Source organism: Equus asinus, chromosome 14 (assembly GCF_041296235.1).
Source record: "Equus asinus isolate D_3611 breed Donkey chromosome 14, EquAss-T2T_v2, whole genome shotgun sequence".
Taxonomy (NCBI): Eukaryota; Metazoa; Chordata; class Mammalia; order Perissodactyla; family Equidae; genus Equus; species Equus asinus.
The window spans coordinates 38,106,147-38,124,742 of NC_091803.1; the positions used below are offsets into that span (position 1 = coordinate 38,106,147).

The 18,596-nt window shown below is 38.0% G+C and overlaps 1 protein-coding gene and 1 long non-coding RNA gene across 22 annotated transcripts in view; one reads left to right on the plus strand and one right to left on the minus strand.

Annotated features, from left to right (window-relative positions):
* Positions 1–11,283, plus strand: part of LOC106847170 (uncharacterized) — a 75,198-nt gene extending 63,915 nt beyond the window's left edge. For all 6 annotated transcript variants that reach the window (XR_011494290.1, XR_011494295.1, XR_011494291.1 and 3 more), the window contains one exon: positions 8,181–11,283. This is a non-coding gene — a long non-coding RNA (uncharacterized lncRNA). The remainder of the gene's footprint in view (positions 1–8,180) is intronic.
* The window catches only part of MRTFB (myocardin related transcription factor B), a 256,408-nt gene that overhangs the window by 36,891 nt on the left and 200,921 nt on the right, over positions 1–18,596 (minus strand). For all 16 annotated transcript variants that reach the window (XM_070484897.1, XM_070484902.1, XM_070484899.1 and 13 more), the window contains 5 exons: positions 14,906–14,971; positions 12,790–12,845; positions 11,290–11,365; positions 7,128–7,289; positions 5,678–5,856 (listed from right to left, as the gene is read on the minus strand). In XM_070484897.1, coding sequence (XP_070340998.1) covers positions 5,678–5,856; positions 7,128–7,289; positions 11,290–11,365; positions 12,790–12,845; positions 14,906–14,971 — 539 coding nt within the window. The remainder of the gene's footprint in view (positions 1–5,677; positions 5,857–7,127; positions 7,290–11,289; positions 11,366–12,789; positions 12,846–14,905; positions 14,972–18,596) is intronic.

An 18,596-nucleotide genomic window follows, 5' to 3' on the forward strand; every position in this document is an offset into this window, starting at 1 on the left:
AAATACACATCTCAAAGAAAAATTTCTTCACCATTAAAATTTACATTTTGAGGTGGTGTACTGTCCTGCACACATTATGAGATCATTAGCATTTTAGCACTGGGATTGCAAGAGAAGTGCCTGGAAAATTTTTCTTTACCTAGATACTATGTGTTAAAAATTTTCTTGTAGGGAATGTTTCTTTAATTTGCTTCCTTTCTGGAGGAACTTAATCCTTGGGCATCTATCTGTGTGTTCCAGAAAAGCATTAAGTAGACTATATGTCATAAGACATTTTGGAATAAAGCAAGGCATAAAGAAATCTTGAGCCTTTCTCTCAACTAATTATCTGCGAATATAACTTTTCAAGAACCTAAAGGAAATTCCCCGCACTGGCCTTGAAGTTTATTTTCAGCCAAGTATAGAAAAAACTTGAATAGGGGAATTAGAAAAATGTGTTTAAGCCATAGGATTCGAAATGATGATTAATCAACACATGAAGAAAGCTGGTTCAGGTAAACAAGCAGCAAAGTGAAATCTACGGCAGAGCCCCTCAAAGTGCGGTCTGTGCACCTGTTACCTGCCTGAGACAAGTATGGAGTCTGAGGAACTTCGATGCTACCCCACTCTTTTATTGTATTGTACAAGAGGGTTAGTCCACAGTGCATTGGAAATTAAACTATATAAAAAACACACACCAACTAGTCCTTCACTGTGGCAATTTGAGGACCATGGATCTATAGTAACTAAATTCAGCGTCGAATTCTTACACTGAGTTTCCATTTTAAAGAATACCCAAAAAACAAGAAGTTTATGCTGCTCTCTTAGTATCTTTGCTTTATAAGGACAATTTTAACACTAGTGATGAGACTGACTTTTTTTGGGGTGCAATGATATTCTAAAGCAGGAAAAAATAAATTGCAGAGATAATCTCTGAAGGGTTTCATTCATTAAAGCCATAAGCACTTGCTCTGCGTTGGACCTGTGTGTTCACCATGAGGTTACTCAGATAAAAGGAGGGGACTCTGCCCTCTGGAAAACTGACATTTAATGAGAAACAACATGTCCAGCTACTCTTGAACTACACATTGAAAGTAACTATGATTACAGAGGCGAATATATTTTATATATATCAAGTGAGGCAGTCAGAGCTGGCTCTGCAGCAACACTAAGGAGTGTTGTGAAAACTAACGCTTAAATCCAGGAATGACCCAAGGCTTAGTGTGTGTTGCACCGGCAATAAATAGATCATATTTATTCTTCAAGAAACACTGCTTTTTTCCATCAAGGAATTCTGGAATGTCAGCGCACTGGGTGGGACTGCCTCTGGTTAAAGTTTCTCACTTATAAACTCAGCTGGAGACCCAGCTTCAAGAGCAAAGTAAAAAACCTAATAGTCTAAGTAATGCAGGGAAAAATAATCCCTTACACAGGTGGAATTGTCATGAAGCCATCACCAAGCAGATGGCTGAGGTGACAAAAATTCTGTGTTACTAAAAGCTAAAGCCATGCTAATAGCTGTCTGATACCCTGACCTACTCAGACAGAAGCAGAGAACAAACAACCCAAATGGATAAGTAGAACTGTTTTTTTAATGGTATTTACTTACATACTTGACATTCTTTTTAGCCCTATTTTTAAAGCTCAAAACCAGGGTGCAGCAAATATGTGAGAATACAGTAGGGGCTGTCTCCCTTGCTCTCCCTTTCTGCCTGCTTAGCCCTCAGAGCATGGGCTGGTCAGTGACCCTCATCCTTCTTCCAGGCCAGGGTCCTGCAAAGCTGAGGGGCCATTCACTCTTGCCCTGTAAACTCTGACAGACAGGAGAGTATGAACTGTAGCTCCCGCACTACTCTTGACGGATCCAGTTGGAGAGGCTCTGCTGCCAAATGGAAGAACACAAACACTGCTTCTACAAGCAGGGCGTCGGTCAGCGCTCGTGGTGCTGAATCCAGCATGCAGAGCACGTTTTCCGTACCAGGCCCTGTGCTCCATGTTGAGGACACACACACACTCTAAGGCAGCTCTTGTCCCCTAAGAGTCAAAGTCCTTCTCCTCATAGGTCACATTTTAGTTGGAGGAATAGACACAATAAACAAATTAACATATTTCAGATCATGGTAATAAGTGCATTGAATAAAATAATGCTGAAAGACATAATCCCTAACAAATAGATATTCATGACTGAGAAGAAATGCTCTAAGAAAATATGCAACCATTTTTAATCCCCAAACTTCCATACTTCTCTGAACCCAGGCCTCCTCTGGCATGAGAGTTAAGGCAGATAATTACTTAATTCCTTTCCAAGTCAAAAATTCTATGACGCTAGGCCTTAAAAAGAACATTTTCTACTGAACTCAATCAATCCCATTAAATAGTTCAATAGTTTTAACTTCAAAATAAGCGAATACTATCAAAATTTCAGTAAGGCAGAAATACCATAAGGAGAGATAAAAAACAATTATGTGCAGCATACAAATTCTTATAAAATCAAAAGAAACACGAACACTCATTAAAAAATAAGAAACGCGAATTTCTAATGCAATTATAAAAAAATTTATTAGATTCTTTTGCATGCACTAGATTCTCAGTTCCCAATACAATCTGACACATAATAGATGCTCAATAAATATTTGTTGAACAAATGAATTCAGTCTAACCAAAATCAAGGAGCCAGTTAAAACATTCAGATCTTTTTTGTTTTTTTTTTGAGGAAGATTAGCCCTGAGCTAACTACTGCCAATCTCCTCTTTTTGCTGAGGAAGACTGGCCCTGAGCTAACATCCATGCCCATCTACCTCTACTTTATATGTAGGATGCCTACCACAGCATGGCTTTGCCAAAAGGTGCCATGTCCGCACCCGGGATCTGAACCAGTGAACCCCCGGCTGCCAAGAAACGGAACGTGCGCACTTACCCGCTGCGCCACCAGGCCGGCCCCCAAAACATTCAGATCTTAAACGGTGTGCAAGGTTTAAAATAATGATATTACCTACTTGTGGAAAAGACATAATGACTGTGGAAATCTGTATTACCTTCCCAGAAGGCAGTTAAAGTGCCTACGTTTTTGCCTAACAAAAGGTCCAAGTCCATTTCAGTATCTGGTAATTTATCCAAAGAAATAATTAGACAGGTGCCCAACAATATATGTAAAAAAACCAGGGTGTAACAAATGTGTGAGAATACCACAGGGGTTCTTATTGTGTGTATAAGAGTGAAAAACAGGAAACAGCTCTAGATAACCAACAACAGGGAACTGGTTAAAAGAGATGGAGTCTATCAGTTCAACTGAATACTATGTAGCCACTAAAATGATATAAATGTATACGTGTCAACAAGGAAACACTATCATAATTATTATTAAGGTATAAAAGGAAGTTACACATAAACTCAGCAATTCCATTCCTAGGTACACACCCAAGAGAAATGAAAACATGTCCACATAAAAACTTGTCCACATACATTCATAGCGCCATTATTATTAATAGCCAAATGTCCCTTGACTGATGAAAAGAAACAAAATACGGTGTATCAATACAATGGAATATTATTCAGCCATAACAAGAATGATGTACTGATACATGCTACAACTTGGATAAACCTTAAAAACATTTTGCTAAGTGAAAGAAGCCAGTCACAGAAGACCACATATTCTATGATTCCATTTACATAAGATGTCCAGAATAGGCAAAGCCAGAGATAGAAAGTAGACTGATGGTTGCCTAGAGCTGGGTGGAGTGTGGGTTACAGGGAGTGACTGCTAATGAGTGTAGGTTTCTTTTTGGGATAATGAAAATGTTCTGGAATCAGACAGTGGTGATAGTTGCACAACTCTGAGAATATATTAACAACCATTAAATTGTACATTTTAAAAGGATGACTTTTCCCAGTGCTATTTTTTACAGAAATAGAAAAATCCATCCTGACATTCATATGGAATCTCAGGGACCCCAAGTAGCCAAAACAGTCTTGAAAAAGAAGAACAAAGTTGGAGGTCTCACACTTCCTACTACAAAGCTACAGAAATTGAAACAGTGTAGTACTGGCAAAAAGACAATGCAATAGAACAGAGCCCTTAAATAAACTTTTATATTTATGGTCAAATGATCGACAAGAATGCCAAAACCATTCAAAGGGGAAAGGACAGTCTTTTCAACAAATGGTGTTGTGAAAACTGGATATCCTCATGCAAATGAATAAAGTTGGACCCTTATATCATATACAAAAATTAAAATGGATTAAACACCTAAATGTAAGATCCAAAACTATAAAAATCCTAGAAGAAGACACAGGGAAAAAGCTTCATGACCTTGGATTTGGCAATGATTTCTTAGTATTACACCAAAATCACAGGCAACAAAACCCAAAACAGACAAATGGGACTCTATCAAACTTGAAAACTTCTGTGCATCAAAGGACACTATCAAGAGAGCAAAAAGGTGACCCGTGGAATGGGAGAAAATATTTGCAAATCCTATATCTGATAAGGGGTTAATATCCAGAATATATAAAGGACTCCCATGACTCAACAACAAAACAATTAAATAACCTGATTAAAAAATGGGCAAAGGACTTACTTAAATAGACATTTCTCCAAAGATGATATACAAATGACCAATAAGCACAGGAAAAGATGTTCAACATCACTAATCACTAGAGTAATGCCAATCAAAACCATAATGAGATATCACCTCACACTATTAGAATGGCAACTAGCAAAAGAACAGAAATTAACAAGTGTAGGCAAGGATGTGGAGAAATCGGAACACCTGTGCACTGTTGGTAGGAGTGCAAAATGGTACAACCACTGTGGAGAAGACCATGGAGGTTCCTTAACAAATTGAAAATAGAACTACCATATGATCTAGCCATCCCAACTCTGGGTATATGCCCCAAAGACTTGAAAGCAGGGTCTCGAAAAGTTCGTTCCACACCCATGTACACAGCACCATTCTTCACAACCGCCAGGAGATGGAAACAACCCAAACATCCCCTGATGAATGGATAAACAAAATGTGGTCTATCCATACAATGGAATATTATTTAGCCTTAAAAATGAAGGAGATCTTGTCACATGCTACAACATGGATAAAGCTTGAGGACATTATGTGAAGTAGAATAAGCAAGTCACAAAAACAATACTGTATGAGGCCACTTATACGAGAGAGAAATACTCAGTCACAGAGACAGAAATGGAATGGTGGTTGCCAGGACCTGGGGGAGGGAGGAATGGGGACTTGTTTAACGGGTATAGTTTCAGTTTTGCAAAATGAAAAAGTTCTGGAGAGTGGTGCACGACAATGTGAGTATACTTAACACTGTTGAAGTGTATGCTTTAACATGGTTAAAATGATAAAACCAAAGGGTGGATTTTATGGTATGTGAATTACAACTCAAAAAAAAGGTTATGAGCCAGCGCTGAGGGCCTAGTGGTTAAAGTTCAGCGCTCAAAAAAAAAAGTTATCTGAAAAATTTTAAAATGTGAGTTACAAAAACATTTGTGAAATGAAAATGTGTATATAGAACAGAAATAAAATGTAAGAATCTATTGAAAAATGTTAACAGTGGTTGGATTATAGGTGAAAATCCCTATTTTTTAGCACTTTCAGACTTTTCTTCTGGTGAAAATGTATTACCTTGATATATAGAAAACAAAAGCACTTTCTCTATTTAGAGGTAAAAACAAGGGAGGTGATACCTGGGCTGGAGTGTTTGTAGTCACAGGAGATGGCGATTCCCTAACTTTTGGCTCACTTGGGGATGCGGCTGACCCCTGAGACTCCTGGCTGGCTGGCTGGTCCGGAGACAGAGCATCACTGCTGTCTTCGTCAAATGAGAAATCGCCCTGAGTTTGGGGGTAGTCCTCCTTCCCGACGCCTAAAGAAAGAAATGATTCTTAACTTATCTTGGCCTTGGAACACCAAGCTTAAAATGAATAAGGAGGAGAAACATTGTTTATTCTAAGAACTTAAGAAGCTGGTTAAAAAAAACTGAACATAATGTACTTCCCAGTGGAAGAACACACCACTACCTATGATGAATACTGGTGAAAAAAAAAAATCAAACCTGAATCAGATCAAGCCTTTGGTTCCAACTACTAGTTAGAGGAAGTACAGGAGACAAGAGTGTTTTTAATGACACCTGGGGATACAAATGCAACCAGTAAAATCCACAGTGTGGAAATGCTAGAGGACAAAACAAGCCTGTTCATCAAGAAGAGAGGAGGAAGAAAACCCACCCAAGAGATTACTAAGACTTTAAGAGATACAGCGGCCAAAGGCAATGTTTGGACCTTGTCTGGATTCTGATTTGGAATCTAGCTGTTAAAAACATTATGAGGCAATGGGGAAAATGGGGCTAAGACTGGGCATCTGTTGGTAAGTCCCACTGCAAGGAGCGGCCCAGCGAGACGGACAGCTTACCTTTTGGGGCCCATCTCTTTGGGATTGAATGGAATCACAGTTGACTGTACTACTTAGAATTATTAACTGCAAATCATCTAAGATTTAAGTTCATACTAACGCAAAATATGAAGTCCCCCATGAATAATGGAAACTATGATAGTTTTTAAAGTAGGATATTAACTTTTCAAAACTGCTTGCTGAATAAGTGGCATTATTCTGGAAAAAAATTTTTTCTGCTAAAGCTTATGGGGGGAAAAAAAAGGGAAACATTAGGAACTAAGCATGATAAAACTGGGATAAAATGGACAGATGCCACCATTCTTAATGAATAGATCTATACTCATCTGCTAGTCACCTTGCTGAACTAACATTGAACAAGCTACTTTTCTTTATCTTTCCTAGAACAGAACTAAAATAAAGAAAAGTTTATAAAATATTAAACAAAACAACAGAAACTAAACAGTATACTACATTAAATTTAACTTAGAAAACATGATAACAAAACCAGAGCTTAAAGACTTAACTCAGAGGTAACAAGAGGAATTTGTGTTAATTTGGTAAGAGATGCTAGTCCTACAATACATAATATGATAATAATAATAGGAATCAGTGCAAGTGTTAATCAATTTCTAATTCACCCAGAAAACAATACTCATGATTGGTGCTGGCCTTTTAAAATTTGTTTTATCTAAAACTTCCAAGTTTTTCCTTTTCCCAGAAAATAGCAAATTTTTAGAGACTTGCCTATAATTGCTTCCTTAACACTGGAGTCTACAGGAAGGATGTTTTTCTCTACCAGCTCCATAGGACCGGGTCGTTGAGCAATCTTTTCGTTCAGATCATCAGCTAGTCGAGCTCTTTTCAACTTCATCTGAGTAGCCTGCAGGGACGGCTCTGCAAACGTTTCTAAAAGAGGAAACACAGTTTTAACCATGACTTGAATTACTATCTCTATTCATTAACGTTATTTCAGGCCAACTAATTTAATTGAAACTGGTTTAAACATATTTAGGTGTTCTCAATATATTTATGGAAAGAAAAAATGACTGTTTATGAGTGCTCCAGTATGCATTTTACCTTTTTAGTTCTGGATATCCAGCTTTATATTGTCTATACAATATGGATGCCCTCAGACTCAAATTAACATGAACTCAAGCCAAAAATGGGGTACTACTATTGCTCCTTTATGGTAGAAGGGTCAAATTCACGTTTATTAGGTATGGGGATACAGAGGATTCACAAGACAGATGTGGTCCATGGCTCAACAAGTTTACAGTTTTAGATGTAGCTTCATTGGAAAATCAGTTCCTAGAGTAGAGACACTGCATCTTAGGATATAAGATTCTCTGGAGTCAATGGGAAAAGCTAGAAATCATATGCTTGGATTGACCCCAGTGTGTCTCAGAGTCGATCATCATAATTAAGAATTTGGGTTTATCTCTGAATATATAACCTTGTGTCTATTAGGAACATTCAGCTACATGGTAATTAATGGTCTACAGAAACATCAACTCATTTACTTACACATACATAAAGCTGTACAACAGATGTGAATCTACTATAAATCATAACTCATTCATTTGCTTAATTCTGTCAATTACTTGTATTTCTGGTAACTCTCATTAACATTTTATTCCATTATTCTAATCATGTTTATCAATGATTAAAAATAACGATGAGGTGTTAAACCCAAATTTCTGAGTTGAAAGTTGCTTGTCTCTTTAATTATATAGTAGGTCTTTTAATGAAATTCCCCATAAGTAATCTCAGGACTAACTGATGTTTTCCATTCTCTAGGTAAATGTTCTGGCTGAAGCCCAAAGTTCACGGGAAGCCTAGGACTGATACACTAATCTCCAGCACATCTGAGCACTTCTCTTTCCACTTGTTGAGTTATATACTTACCAAAAGTCAACCTTGATTGTCCACAGAATAGTTCATATCTATTGTGACTGCTATTGTCAGTACATAATTTAGCTAAATATTATGTGAAAATGATAAATCTCAAAAATAAAATTATTATTTCTTGGAAACCTAGGTTAAATGCTTTGGAAGACTAGATAAAGGTGAGTCATTAAAAAAAAATCACTGACAAATTAGTTAGGGCAATTAACAACTATAAAAGATTTGGGGAAAAACTTTCCCAGAGGGAAGGCCCCAGCCCTAGGTCCGAATATTGGCAAATAAATGCACATTTCTCTATGTTAAAATAACATATGTGCCCATCTCATTTTTAGAATTTTCCTGTGTAACCAACTGTGGCCCCAATCTTATTAGAGAAGATATTTATAACCCTATAGGAAGATGACAGGTGGGGAGAATTAGATCATCCAAATCACTCTTAGGTTGATTTTTTCTTTCTTTTGAGGAAGATTAGCCCTGAGCTAACATCCGCTGCCAATCCTCCTCTTTTTTGTTAAGGAAGCTTGGCTCTGAGCCAACATCTGTGCCCATCTTCCTCTGTTTTGTATGTGGGACACCTGCCACAGCATGGCTTGATAACTGGTGCGTAGATCTATGCCTGGGATCCGAACTGGTGAATTCTGGGTTGCCGAAGCGGAGCTCACACTTAACCACTATGCCATGGGGCCGACCCAAGGTTGATGTTTAAATGCTTTTGTTAAGGTCTAGGTAAAACAGTCTCCTGCCTTTCTCCTCTCTCCCATTAAGACCATCCAAGTGCTATCAGGAATATGTTTGGGGAGAAAATATTCCAAAAGCAAATAATCAGAGGCTGGCATTTTGGTATGTTTCTATTCCTAGTCTTATTACCTTCTCATTTCCATGAGGCTGAGGCTGGAGTTTAGCCGCTGAACTTCAGAAAATAATTTAGACTTTCGTCTGCCAAACATCCAATCCAATCAAAATTGGGATAATGTTAAAATAAGTTGGGGGGTGGTTTTAAGGTATTTTTAAAAATTATAGATGACACATTCTTTCTTACTTCAAAAATCCCAACTTGAGAATAGATGTCACCTGTGGTTCATTCATATACACGATTAGGTTTTTAAATGTTGGGTAGTCTTTTTTTAAAAAAAAGCAAACACGAGGGGCCAGCCCGGTGGCGCAGCGGTTGGGTTCACACGTTCCGCTTCTCGGCGGCCCGGGGTTCGCTGGTTCGGATCCCGGGTGCGGACATGGCACTGCTTGGCAGCCATGCTGTGGTGGGCGTCCCACGCGTAAACTAGAGGAGGATGGGCACGGATGTTAGCTCAGGGCCGGGCTTTCTCGGCAAGAAGAGGAGGACTGGCAGTAGTTAGCTGAGGGCTGATCTTCCTCCAGAAAAACAAAAAAAAAACAAAACAAAAAAACAAACAAAAAAAGCAAACACGATTTCTTTGATAGTTAAATGTATTTGCCTCAGTTTTAATTTCATTAATAAATCCTGTTACAGTTAGAAGGCAAGTTGAAACAGACAGCATTTTTCCTGCAAAAATGTCCCTTATAGGTCAAGATACTTTCAGGCACAGAAGGAGCCATTTACCCAGTTACTTACCAGAAAACTTGCTTCTTTGAAGATCGCTTATCCCTGACAGCGGGTAGTTTCTCCTACCCTACCACTGGAATTCTGGAAAAGCTTTCTTAGTCCAGTGGACTTCTCAGAACACAACCCAAAGTACAGAAAGGCATATACCTCTCAGCACCTGCCCTAGATATGAAGACAGTCACATAATCATAGATTCTTTGGATTAGAAGAGGCCCTAGCTGGGGTTGGGGGACCAACCTGGCACTTGGCGCGTCTTCACAGTGTCCTAGCGTGGTGTCAGCGTGTGCTTCTTCCCTATCACAGCAGCCTGTTTATTCCCCTCACAGCACTTTTCACAACGTGCAATTCATTTGTCTGCCTGTTTGTTATGCATCTGTGCCACTGGAATGTAAGCTCCATGAAGGCAGGCATCTGTCTGGCTCACTTGCTGGGCCTCTGGTGTCTAGCTTGCTGGCCAATGAATGAACACCTCTAATAGTGGCAACCATGACACTTCCTGAAGATCGTATTTTTGGACATGTCTGGGCTTTAGGATATTATTCCTTATGTTTAGCTACAATCAAGTACTTTGTAATATCAACCTAATTCTAATACGAACTCTATCATTAGGCCAGAGAGAACAAATCTAGACTTCCTTCCACCTGATAATTGTCTTTAAATGTTTGAGAAGTTTTCAGACTCTTCCTGTATCTTCTCAAGGTTTAACACACTTAAGAATATCACAGGGTCAAGCTCCTAGTCTTGCTCAATAAAGTGTAGAAGTAAAACAATGAAAGAAAATGTAACTTGTGAATTTACGGTGGAGATACCGGCTTTCAAGAATGCCCTGTCTTTAGAGAGAAAACCCCCTGGCCTGAGCCATGTGTCTCACCAAAGATGGAATGGAACTGTCTCTACCCATTTCATAAGTGAAGAGGCTACATCACTGAGAAAATTTGGTGGGTCGAGTGGAGGGTGTTTATGATAATAGTCAGATCAAGGTGGCTTGTTGCGAGTAAGTTTCAACAAAGGGAAAATGTTAGGTGTGGGCATTGCACCAGGCAGACATTGGGTCCGAGTAGCTGAAAATTTAGGGTTAGACTTGTGGCTGTGGTACCCATATTACTTCATGAGCACGCACATGTCCCTCACTGATGCAGGAATCCTCAGGACCAAAAATGTTTTTCCAGAACAGTATGGTAGAGACACTTATAGCACCAACTGGTGGGGAAGAGTCAGTCCATCAACTGGTTATTTGGGGAATCAAACCTTCCCCATGTATCTAACATAATAGCTTTGGGTCTTCATGTTGCTATCCGATTGGGAGCATGTCAGCCTGTGGGGTAAAAAGTTATTAAAATGGGAATAAACATAAATGGTGGAATTCTCACTTCTTTTCTTGACAAAATGCAGCAAAATAAGCAGAAATAAAACCTTTACCTTCTAAAATGTGCATCCTGACAAGTTCAGAACGGTCTGGTCGGCTCCGAATCTTGTGTTTCAAAAAGTTTTCAGTCTTGAAAAAAAAAATAAAGAGAAAGTCTTACCATAAATTGTTTATGACTTTCTGTGGTTTTACAGTTTTTCCTCAAGGTACTCCATTTAAAGAAACTGTATACCCTTTCTGTCATGATTTTGAGAGGAAGAAAAGAGTAGAAATTAGTACTATGAGAAACTATCATCCAATATATGATTTAAATTACAGCATTCAAAATCATACAAGGACTTGAAGTGTAGCCAGTATAAAGTAAGCGCGTTATAGACTTTTATTTTAAAACTTGAAAAACACAAAGGCTCATAATTTTGAGCATGATTTTTGAACAGGTGTAGGATTTTGATCATTTGAATATCTAAAATCAATAAAATCTACACTTCAGGTCAAGCAAAAATCCACCTAGATAACAAATTTTCTAAAAATCCTAATCTATTTTCTTTGATGAGTTCATATCCTTGATCATATTTTCTTTTCAGAACTGCACTCAACTCTAAACAAAAGGGCTTTAAGATGGGTTTTAGATTTTATAAGACTCTAAGAGAGTGCATCCTGGGAAAATTCTTAAAGAATTTTTGGAACATGCTTATTTTCATATTGCATGATAGAAGTTTTCCCCTAAAACAAAAATAACAAATGTGCATAACTGTATTTTTTAAAGAAAAATAATAAACATCAATTTAATGCGAAAATAGAGTCATTTCCAAGAATAAAGCAAAGTTGAATGAGGCAATATTCTTTCATTCAGCCAAATTCTCCTACCTCTACTCCAATGTACAAGAACATAGACCCAGTAGGGAAACCAACTAAGGATCTGGTGTCAGTACATCACTCGGGCTGTCTGTCTGCAGGGGTAACAAATGGCAGAATTACTCCATAATTACTCTAAAAACTGTTATGCCCTGAAAGCGAGAAAGTGAAGTGTGATTTGTCCTGTCCTTTATGTACAAAACTAGTTACTGGTTTGTGTGTGTGTGTGTGTGTGTGTGTGTGTGTGTGTGTGTATGAGGAAGATTGACCCTGAGCTAACATCTGTTGCCAATCTTCCTCTTTTTGCTTGAGGAAGATTGTCCCTGAACTAACATCTGTGCCAGTCTTCCTCTCTTTTATGTAGGATGCTGCCACAGTGTGCTTGACGAGTGGTGCTAGGTCTGTGCCCAGGATCCAAACCTGTGAACCCCAGGCCACTGAAACGGAGCACGCGAACTTAACCACTATGTCACTGGGCCAGGCCCTAGTTATTGGTTTTAAAAAAACAAATTTGAATGGCACGTATTTTTTGCAAACCTCCGAGATAAAACTACCACAGAATATATTACTCTATACGCCATGTATCCTGAAAATACACTACATTATCTCTACTGACATATTTAGGAGTAACATTGCTACTTGTCTACAGTTACTATAAAATAAAAGAGAGAAGAACATTTTAAACTGAAATTTCTTACTCTGGCTCGTTCCAAGCTTTTTATCTGCTCATGGAATGCCGCTGGGCTCTTCAAAGCTGTGAGAAGAAAAATTGTTTCCGTGGTATAAATAGAGGAGTTAACAGTTCAGTCAAATGTTACAGTATGTCATGTGGATGTTTCCTCTCAATCTTAGTAAGTTTGCATCTACAGTTCCATTTATTTACTAGTTCCTTTAAGAGACCTGCAAAATTTGAAACCTTAAATATTTCAGAATTAAAATTATGTATTTCACACAAAAAACAAGTGAACGTTTAAAACAGAAGTGTATACATAATGACAGTGCAAATATCGGTCAGACTAGTTCCAACCCATAGCTGGAGCAAATTACCATTACCATGGGAACTGTTCTTAATGGCCATACAGGCTACTGGAAAAAGCCCAAATGTCCTGGGGACATTCTCCTTGGAGTGCTCTAACCTTGAATATGAGGACACTCTGCACTCCGTGTCTAACAGATCTGAGTTACCATTTACTGAGAACCCACAATGGGCTTAGCCCTGTGCTCTGTGGTCAATCATGGCTATATTGTTGTTGATCATCACAACAACCTTGAAAGGTAAGTATAGCCCAAGGACAGATGAAAGACTCAAAGAGGTTAAATGAGTTCTTGAAGTCAGATAGCTAGATGGTGGTCAAAGTGGGGTTTAAATCTAGAATTCTGAATTTGAAAGGTGCATGCTCTTTCTACCATACCACAATGCAACTCACTCTAAAGACACATAGTGACTCTTTCATATGTTAACTGTTAGTATATTAAGTATTCCAGAATCCCAGAGTGAGTGTAAGCAGTGTTTCCTAAAACATCATCTACTACAGTATTGCTATCAGTTATCTTTGCAAGATCTTTTGTGTGTATTTCCCCACCCTCTGATAACACTCTGCATCTATGATAGCTATGGGCAGTCAGATGGTGTGGATAGGGCTGTCACCTCCCAGATTCCGCCAATCAGCTCTGGGTAGCATGATTTTTCAGCTCTGGTTCTTGAAGCTCTGCAGACTCCCAGGAGCCCAGCCCAAACAGGTTTGGCTAAGGACCAGCTCTCAAAAGCAGACTAGAGCTAGCTTAGCACTGGTATCTTAAACATCATAATTTGATCCTGTTTGATTGATTGGTTCATAGTAAGGAATGTAGTGGTGGTGAAATCTGGCAGATTATCAAACCAGCTTTTGACTCTATCTTACAATGCTAGATTTAAAATATTTAGATAATTAATAGCAGTCCAGGAAAAAAAACCTTAATTGGGAAAAATATCTACTGCAGAGAAAAATCGTCCCTTATCATAAATCAAAAAAAATGTATCAATGATTCAGAAGACTGGGAAGCATAAATGCATTTTGTAATATCCTTCTAGTTTTTTAAAGCCGAATAAGTTACTCTTAGAGAAATCAATTTTTAGACAAAAATCCATATAAATATGCCTAACAGCTTGCAAAAAATAACTACTCTTCCTCTCTAAAATATAAAATCACCTCCAACCTTGTGATTAAAGTAAAGAAGACAACTTGGACAAATATTGTAAAATCAATCAACTCTCAAAAATGAAGTCTAGAAGTACTTGGGAAATATCTGTCCTTGGGCAAGAAAGATTTTATTAATTATAAATACAATGTTTATTGGTCCTGTAACTGAGATACACTTATTATATGGATCATACTAGAGCATTGAAGAGAATTAATTTGAATTAAATAAATTAAAGGAGAACAAGCTTTTGAATTAATTTCATTATGTTGCTTTCACAAGTCTAAGTCACATTGGATCCATAATGTAGAATGATCACTTCAATTATTTCAAAACTAAAGCAAATATTGAAGTTTGAAGTAAGGACTGATGTTACCTCATTACAGAATTTTAAAGGTGTTCTTTGTATAATATAAAATTCAAGTCCATCTTTTAAGCTGCATCTGGTTTTCAAAATGTATTTTAAATGATTCTCTTAGGTTGGCAATGCTGATGCCCAGTTTTTCCTTATAAACTCAGGTGGTAGTTATATATTGATTCAGTGAACAGAACTGAAAGTAGAGTGAGATATAGCTTCTTCCTGGACATGCCCATTTTGTTACATCACATTAGAGATGACAAGGACACAAATCTTACGTGGCATGATGCCCTGGTCCACTAGTTGTTCTCTCGTCCTCCTTTGTTGCAGCCTCAGCTGGAGCACTGTGAAAAGGAAATAATCACCATTGGAGTCTATTGGCAACTGTCGGATCCAACTTATGAAGTTCCAGAGGTAATACACCTAAGTTTTATTAAACATCTTCTATTTCATAATTGAATAAGGATACTACCTGGCACCAACTTGTAAAAAGAAAATCAATTTGTGATTTCTGCCTGTTTGATGAACTCTGAAGTTCTCTCAGCATATTTTTTTAATCTTAATTTGATGAACAAAGCTAAGTATTTGTTGTTTAAACACAATCACATAGTACTCAGCAAATAAAAATAGTTGGCTTATACATTAAGACTTGTTAATAAAAAAGTCTTATTTGTAGAAATGAAAATATGAGATTTTTTGACATGCCTTAGTTTTTTCTTTTAAACAAGTTAATAGCAAAAATTTATTTTAAGGAAAGACTGACTTATTTGGAGGGACTTACTCCATCTGGAACAAATTTTAAACAGCTTTAATGAAGGCTAACTGCATAATAAAAATTAGTCCTATGAGATATTACTAACGACCCAAAGGAAAATTTCTAAATTAAGAGCTTAAAGTTTAATAATCTTTGCACAAACACCGTACCTTATTCTACAAATTCTAAGAAAGTCACAAATCAACTTATACCTTATCATTTTAATAAAAAAGAGTAAATAAATAAATCATTAGAACTGGTAGAGAATGAGGTATATGTCACAAAATGTGGAAATCCAGTTTGCCAAATTTAATCAAAAATAATTTTTTCCCCAGATTTCCCAAGGAGTTTCCTTTCATAGCATCTCTATATTTTTATCTGGAAAATGAGCCAATTTCAAAAAAGAGGAATATATGAAATAACTCTGAAAAATATTTTCCTTGGTTTACCTCACACTCAATTTTAAGTTTCCAGTTTGATTTTTCTTGCAAACCATGGATGAAAACCAAGTTTAGGATTATTAAGAGTCTCCTTAAGGGTTGCCAATATGCAAAAAAGAAAAATTTACCTATATGTATTTCTTAAATGGTAGGGAAGGAAGACCGAATTTTCTAGCAAGAGGGTGACGGCTGGAACAAGTGGCTGGCTTGGACGACTCTCTCAGCCAGGTTCAAATGCAACGCACATGATGGCTCCCACGTGCAATAACCCCCAGGGCCCATGGCCCTCATATCCTTTGCTTTATGCTTGCTCTTGTGCTGACTGCAGAGCAGAGCACAATCTTAGTTATACTTCAAAAAGAGTCTAGACTGTAAAATGGCTTTGAAACATATTTTCTTACTCATTGCTAGATATGAATGTCATCCTTTATTAAATAACTGATTTTTTTTTTTGCTTCTTTTGGGGGTCATAAGATCAAAAAGCCTCACTCACATCCCATTTAGAACTGAAGCAATTAACATAAGATTCTACTACACAGAGCAAAAGACAAATTTAATGAGTCAAAAAAAATATATGCACGTTTCTCACATTAAAATGTTTTGTGATACTTTGAATCAATTATGCTCTAACATAAAGATCTTTTCCCTGATAACTTACAGTTTATTGAGGATAGTATGTTCTCATTGTACTTTACCAGGAACAAAAATAACCAAGGAGATGACCTGTGGATCTGAGAGCACCCAAATGCCTGCATTTTCTAACATTCTTCTATGAATGCTAAAATTAATGCTTGTCTGAAATTAAGGTGGTCATATCTAAGAGGCAGAATCCCAAGAGAAGGAATACTGAGAGGAGAAAAGGGTCAGAACAAGCTCCAGTTCAAAGGCTGACACTGCTGGAACACGATGGTCCATGTCTGTTGGAGAACCGCTAGCAGTAGTAGTTTTCCTTTCTCCTGAGGGAGTCCTCAAAGAAAGGAGTAAAATAGAAAGGGTAATGAAAACATCAACAGCCCTCTTCTTTGGTTTAAAACAAACAAACAACAAAGCACCATACTTGTGAGACAAATGTATTGAATGCAATACATATTTTGGGCAATGGCATCTTGGAACGATGGATACATTTGCAACAACTTGATTTGCAAATCAACACTGATGACAACAGCTTGTTAGTCTTGAAGCGTCTCCTGATTGTACATTGGTCAGCTGCCCTCATGCACCTCGACAGCAGCCCTATCAGCTCTATCATCTTTGATAGAAAGCACACTTTCAGGTTGACATGCGGAGCTATCTGCTACCACGAGGGTATACAAAATGAATGCATGTCACTAATCACCGATAGTTAAAATGAAACAAAAACGAAACACGAACCGTTTGTGTTTTCCATCCAGTTTTCTACATGGCAAAACAAATGAACAATCTTACTTATGTGCTACTTCCCGAAGGTAGGAGAATAATCTTCCCAATCGATGCTCTCATCATTGCCTATATAATTTTCCCAAGAAGCAATATCATCACACTGCAAGTATTACTCATAGCAGTTGTGGCAGGCAGCCTTCCCCAGGCATGTTCATTTATTAAGAGTCTATGTATCAGGTGCCTCTCAGTGACTGCAATGCACGTATGGGATACATGGGCAAGAGCAGCAGCAGCTGTGAATGGAAGGTCTGTTTTTAAGCAAAGAACATGAATGCAAGAGGAGGCAAATAACTAGTTATGATGTTAAGACTGTTGATTACCTAGCTTGATTTAGTTTTCATCTATACCAGGTAGGTGGGCAGTACTGGACACACTATATTGAATATGAGGCACAATGCCCTTCCCGAGTCGGGTACATTGCCACTTTTGGGTCAATGTTGAAACATAATTATAGTATTTATTCATATTAAATAAAACCAGTCACTCACAAGTTGATAGAGACTCTTCTAAGAACAACTAATGGTTATAAAAAGTACCAATCAAATGGGTATAGGGTCATAATTTTGGAAAATATCAAACTTCCTTTTAGTACTTCCTACTCATCAAATTAGTAAAAGAGTTAACACAATAAATGACACCGATACCTGCACCTTACAGGCAGAATGTCCAAGGCCAGGCAGAACAAGGCTTGGATGGTGTAGACAGCTTAACTGTCCGGCACCACTGGAAAACTGGAGTTGGGCAGAATTTGGCAGTGCTTATTCAGGGCTGTGAAGGTAAGAGACCCTGAAAATAGAGGACCTGACACTAGTGATGATCAGAGAGGCATTTGTGGTTGTGGGATCAAGACCCCCCTTTCTCAAGTTTCTCTGGGACAATTATGAATTAAGCCTGGAGAACTCTTCTTCTCTTCGAAGCCTCCACACTCATGTCCGCATGGAGGGAGGGAAGGCCCAGATCACTGAATGCTACTGGGCCTGTAGCACGGTTGTAGTTCTTAAGACCAATGAATAAACTGGTATGCTGGCTGATCTCTGGAGAACCTGACATTCTCTGCATGTGTTGACAAGAGTACATTTCTGTAGCCACAAACAGAAGACTAGACACCAGTCCGGTACTGCTGTCCTGTGGCGGCAGTGGGTGTCGTGGTACAGCGACCTAAGAAGTCAGTCTCCCTGGTGCTGGCCTCATGTCTGAAAATTGAACCAAGAGCACTCTCCCTCTGGTGCCTAGTTGAGCATGATAAATGTGCTATGGGGCTGACATCATAGCTTCTATCTTATTAGTAAATTGACTAAAATTCAGTATCCTTCATTGCCATCTAACATAATACATACATAAATAATTACATACAAG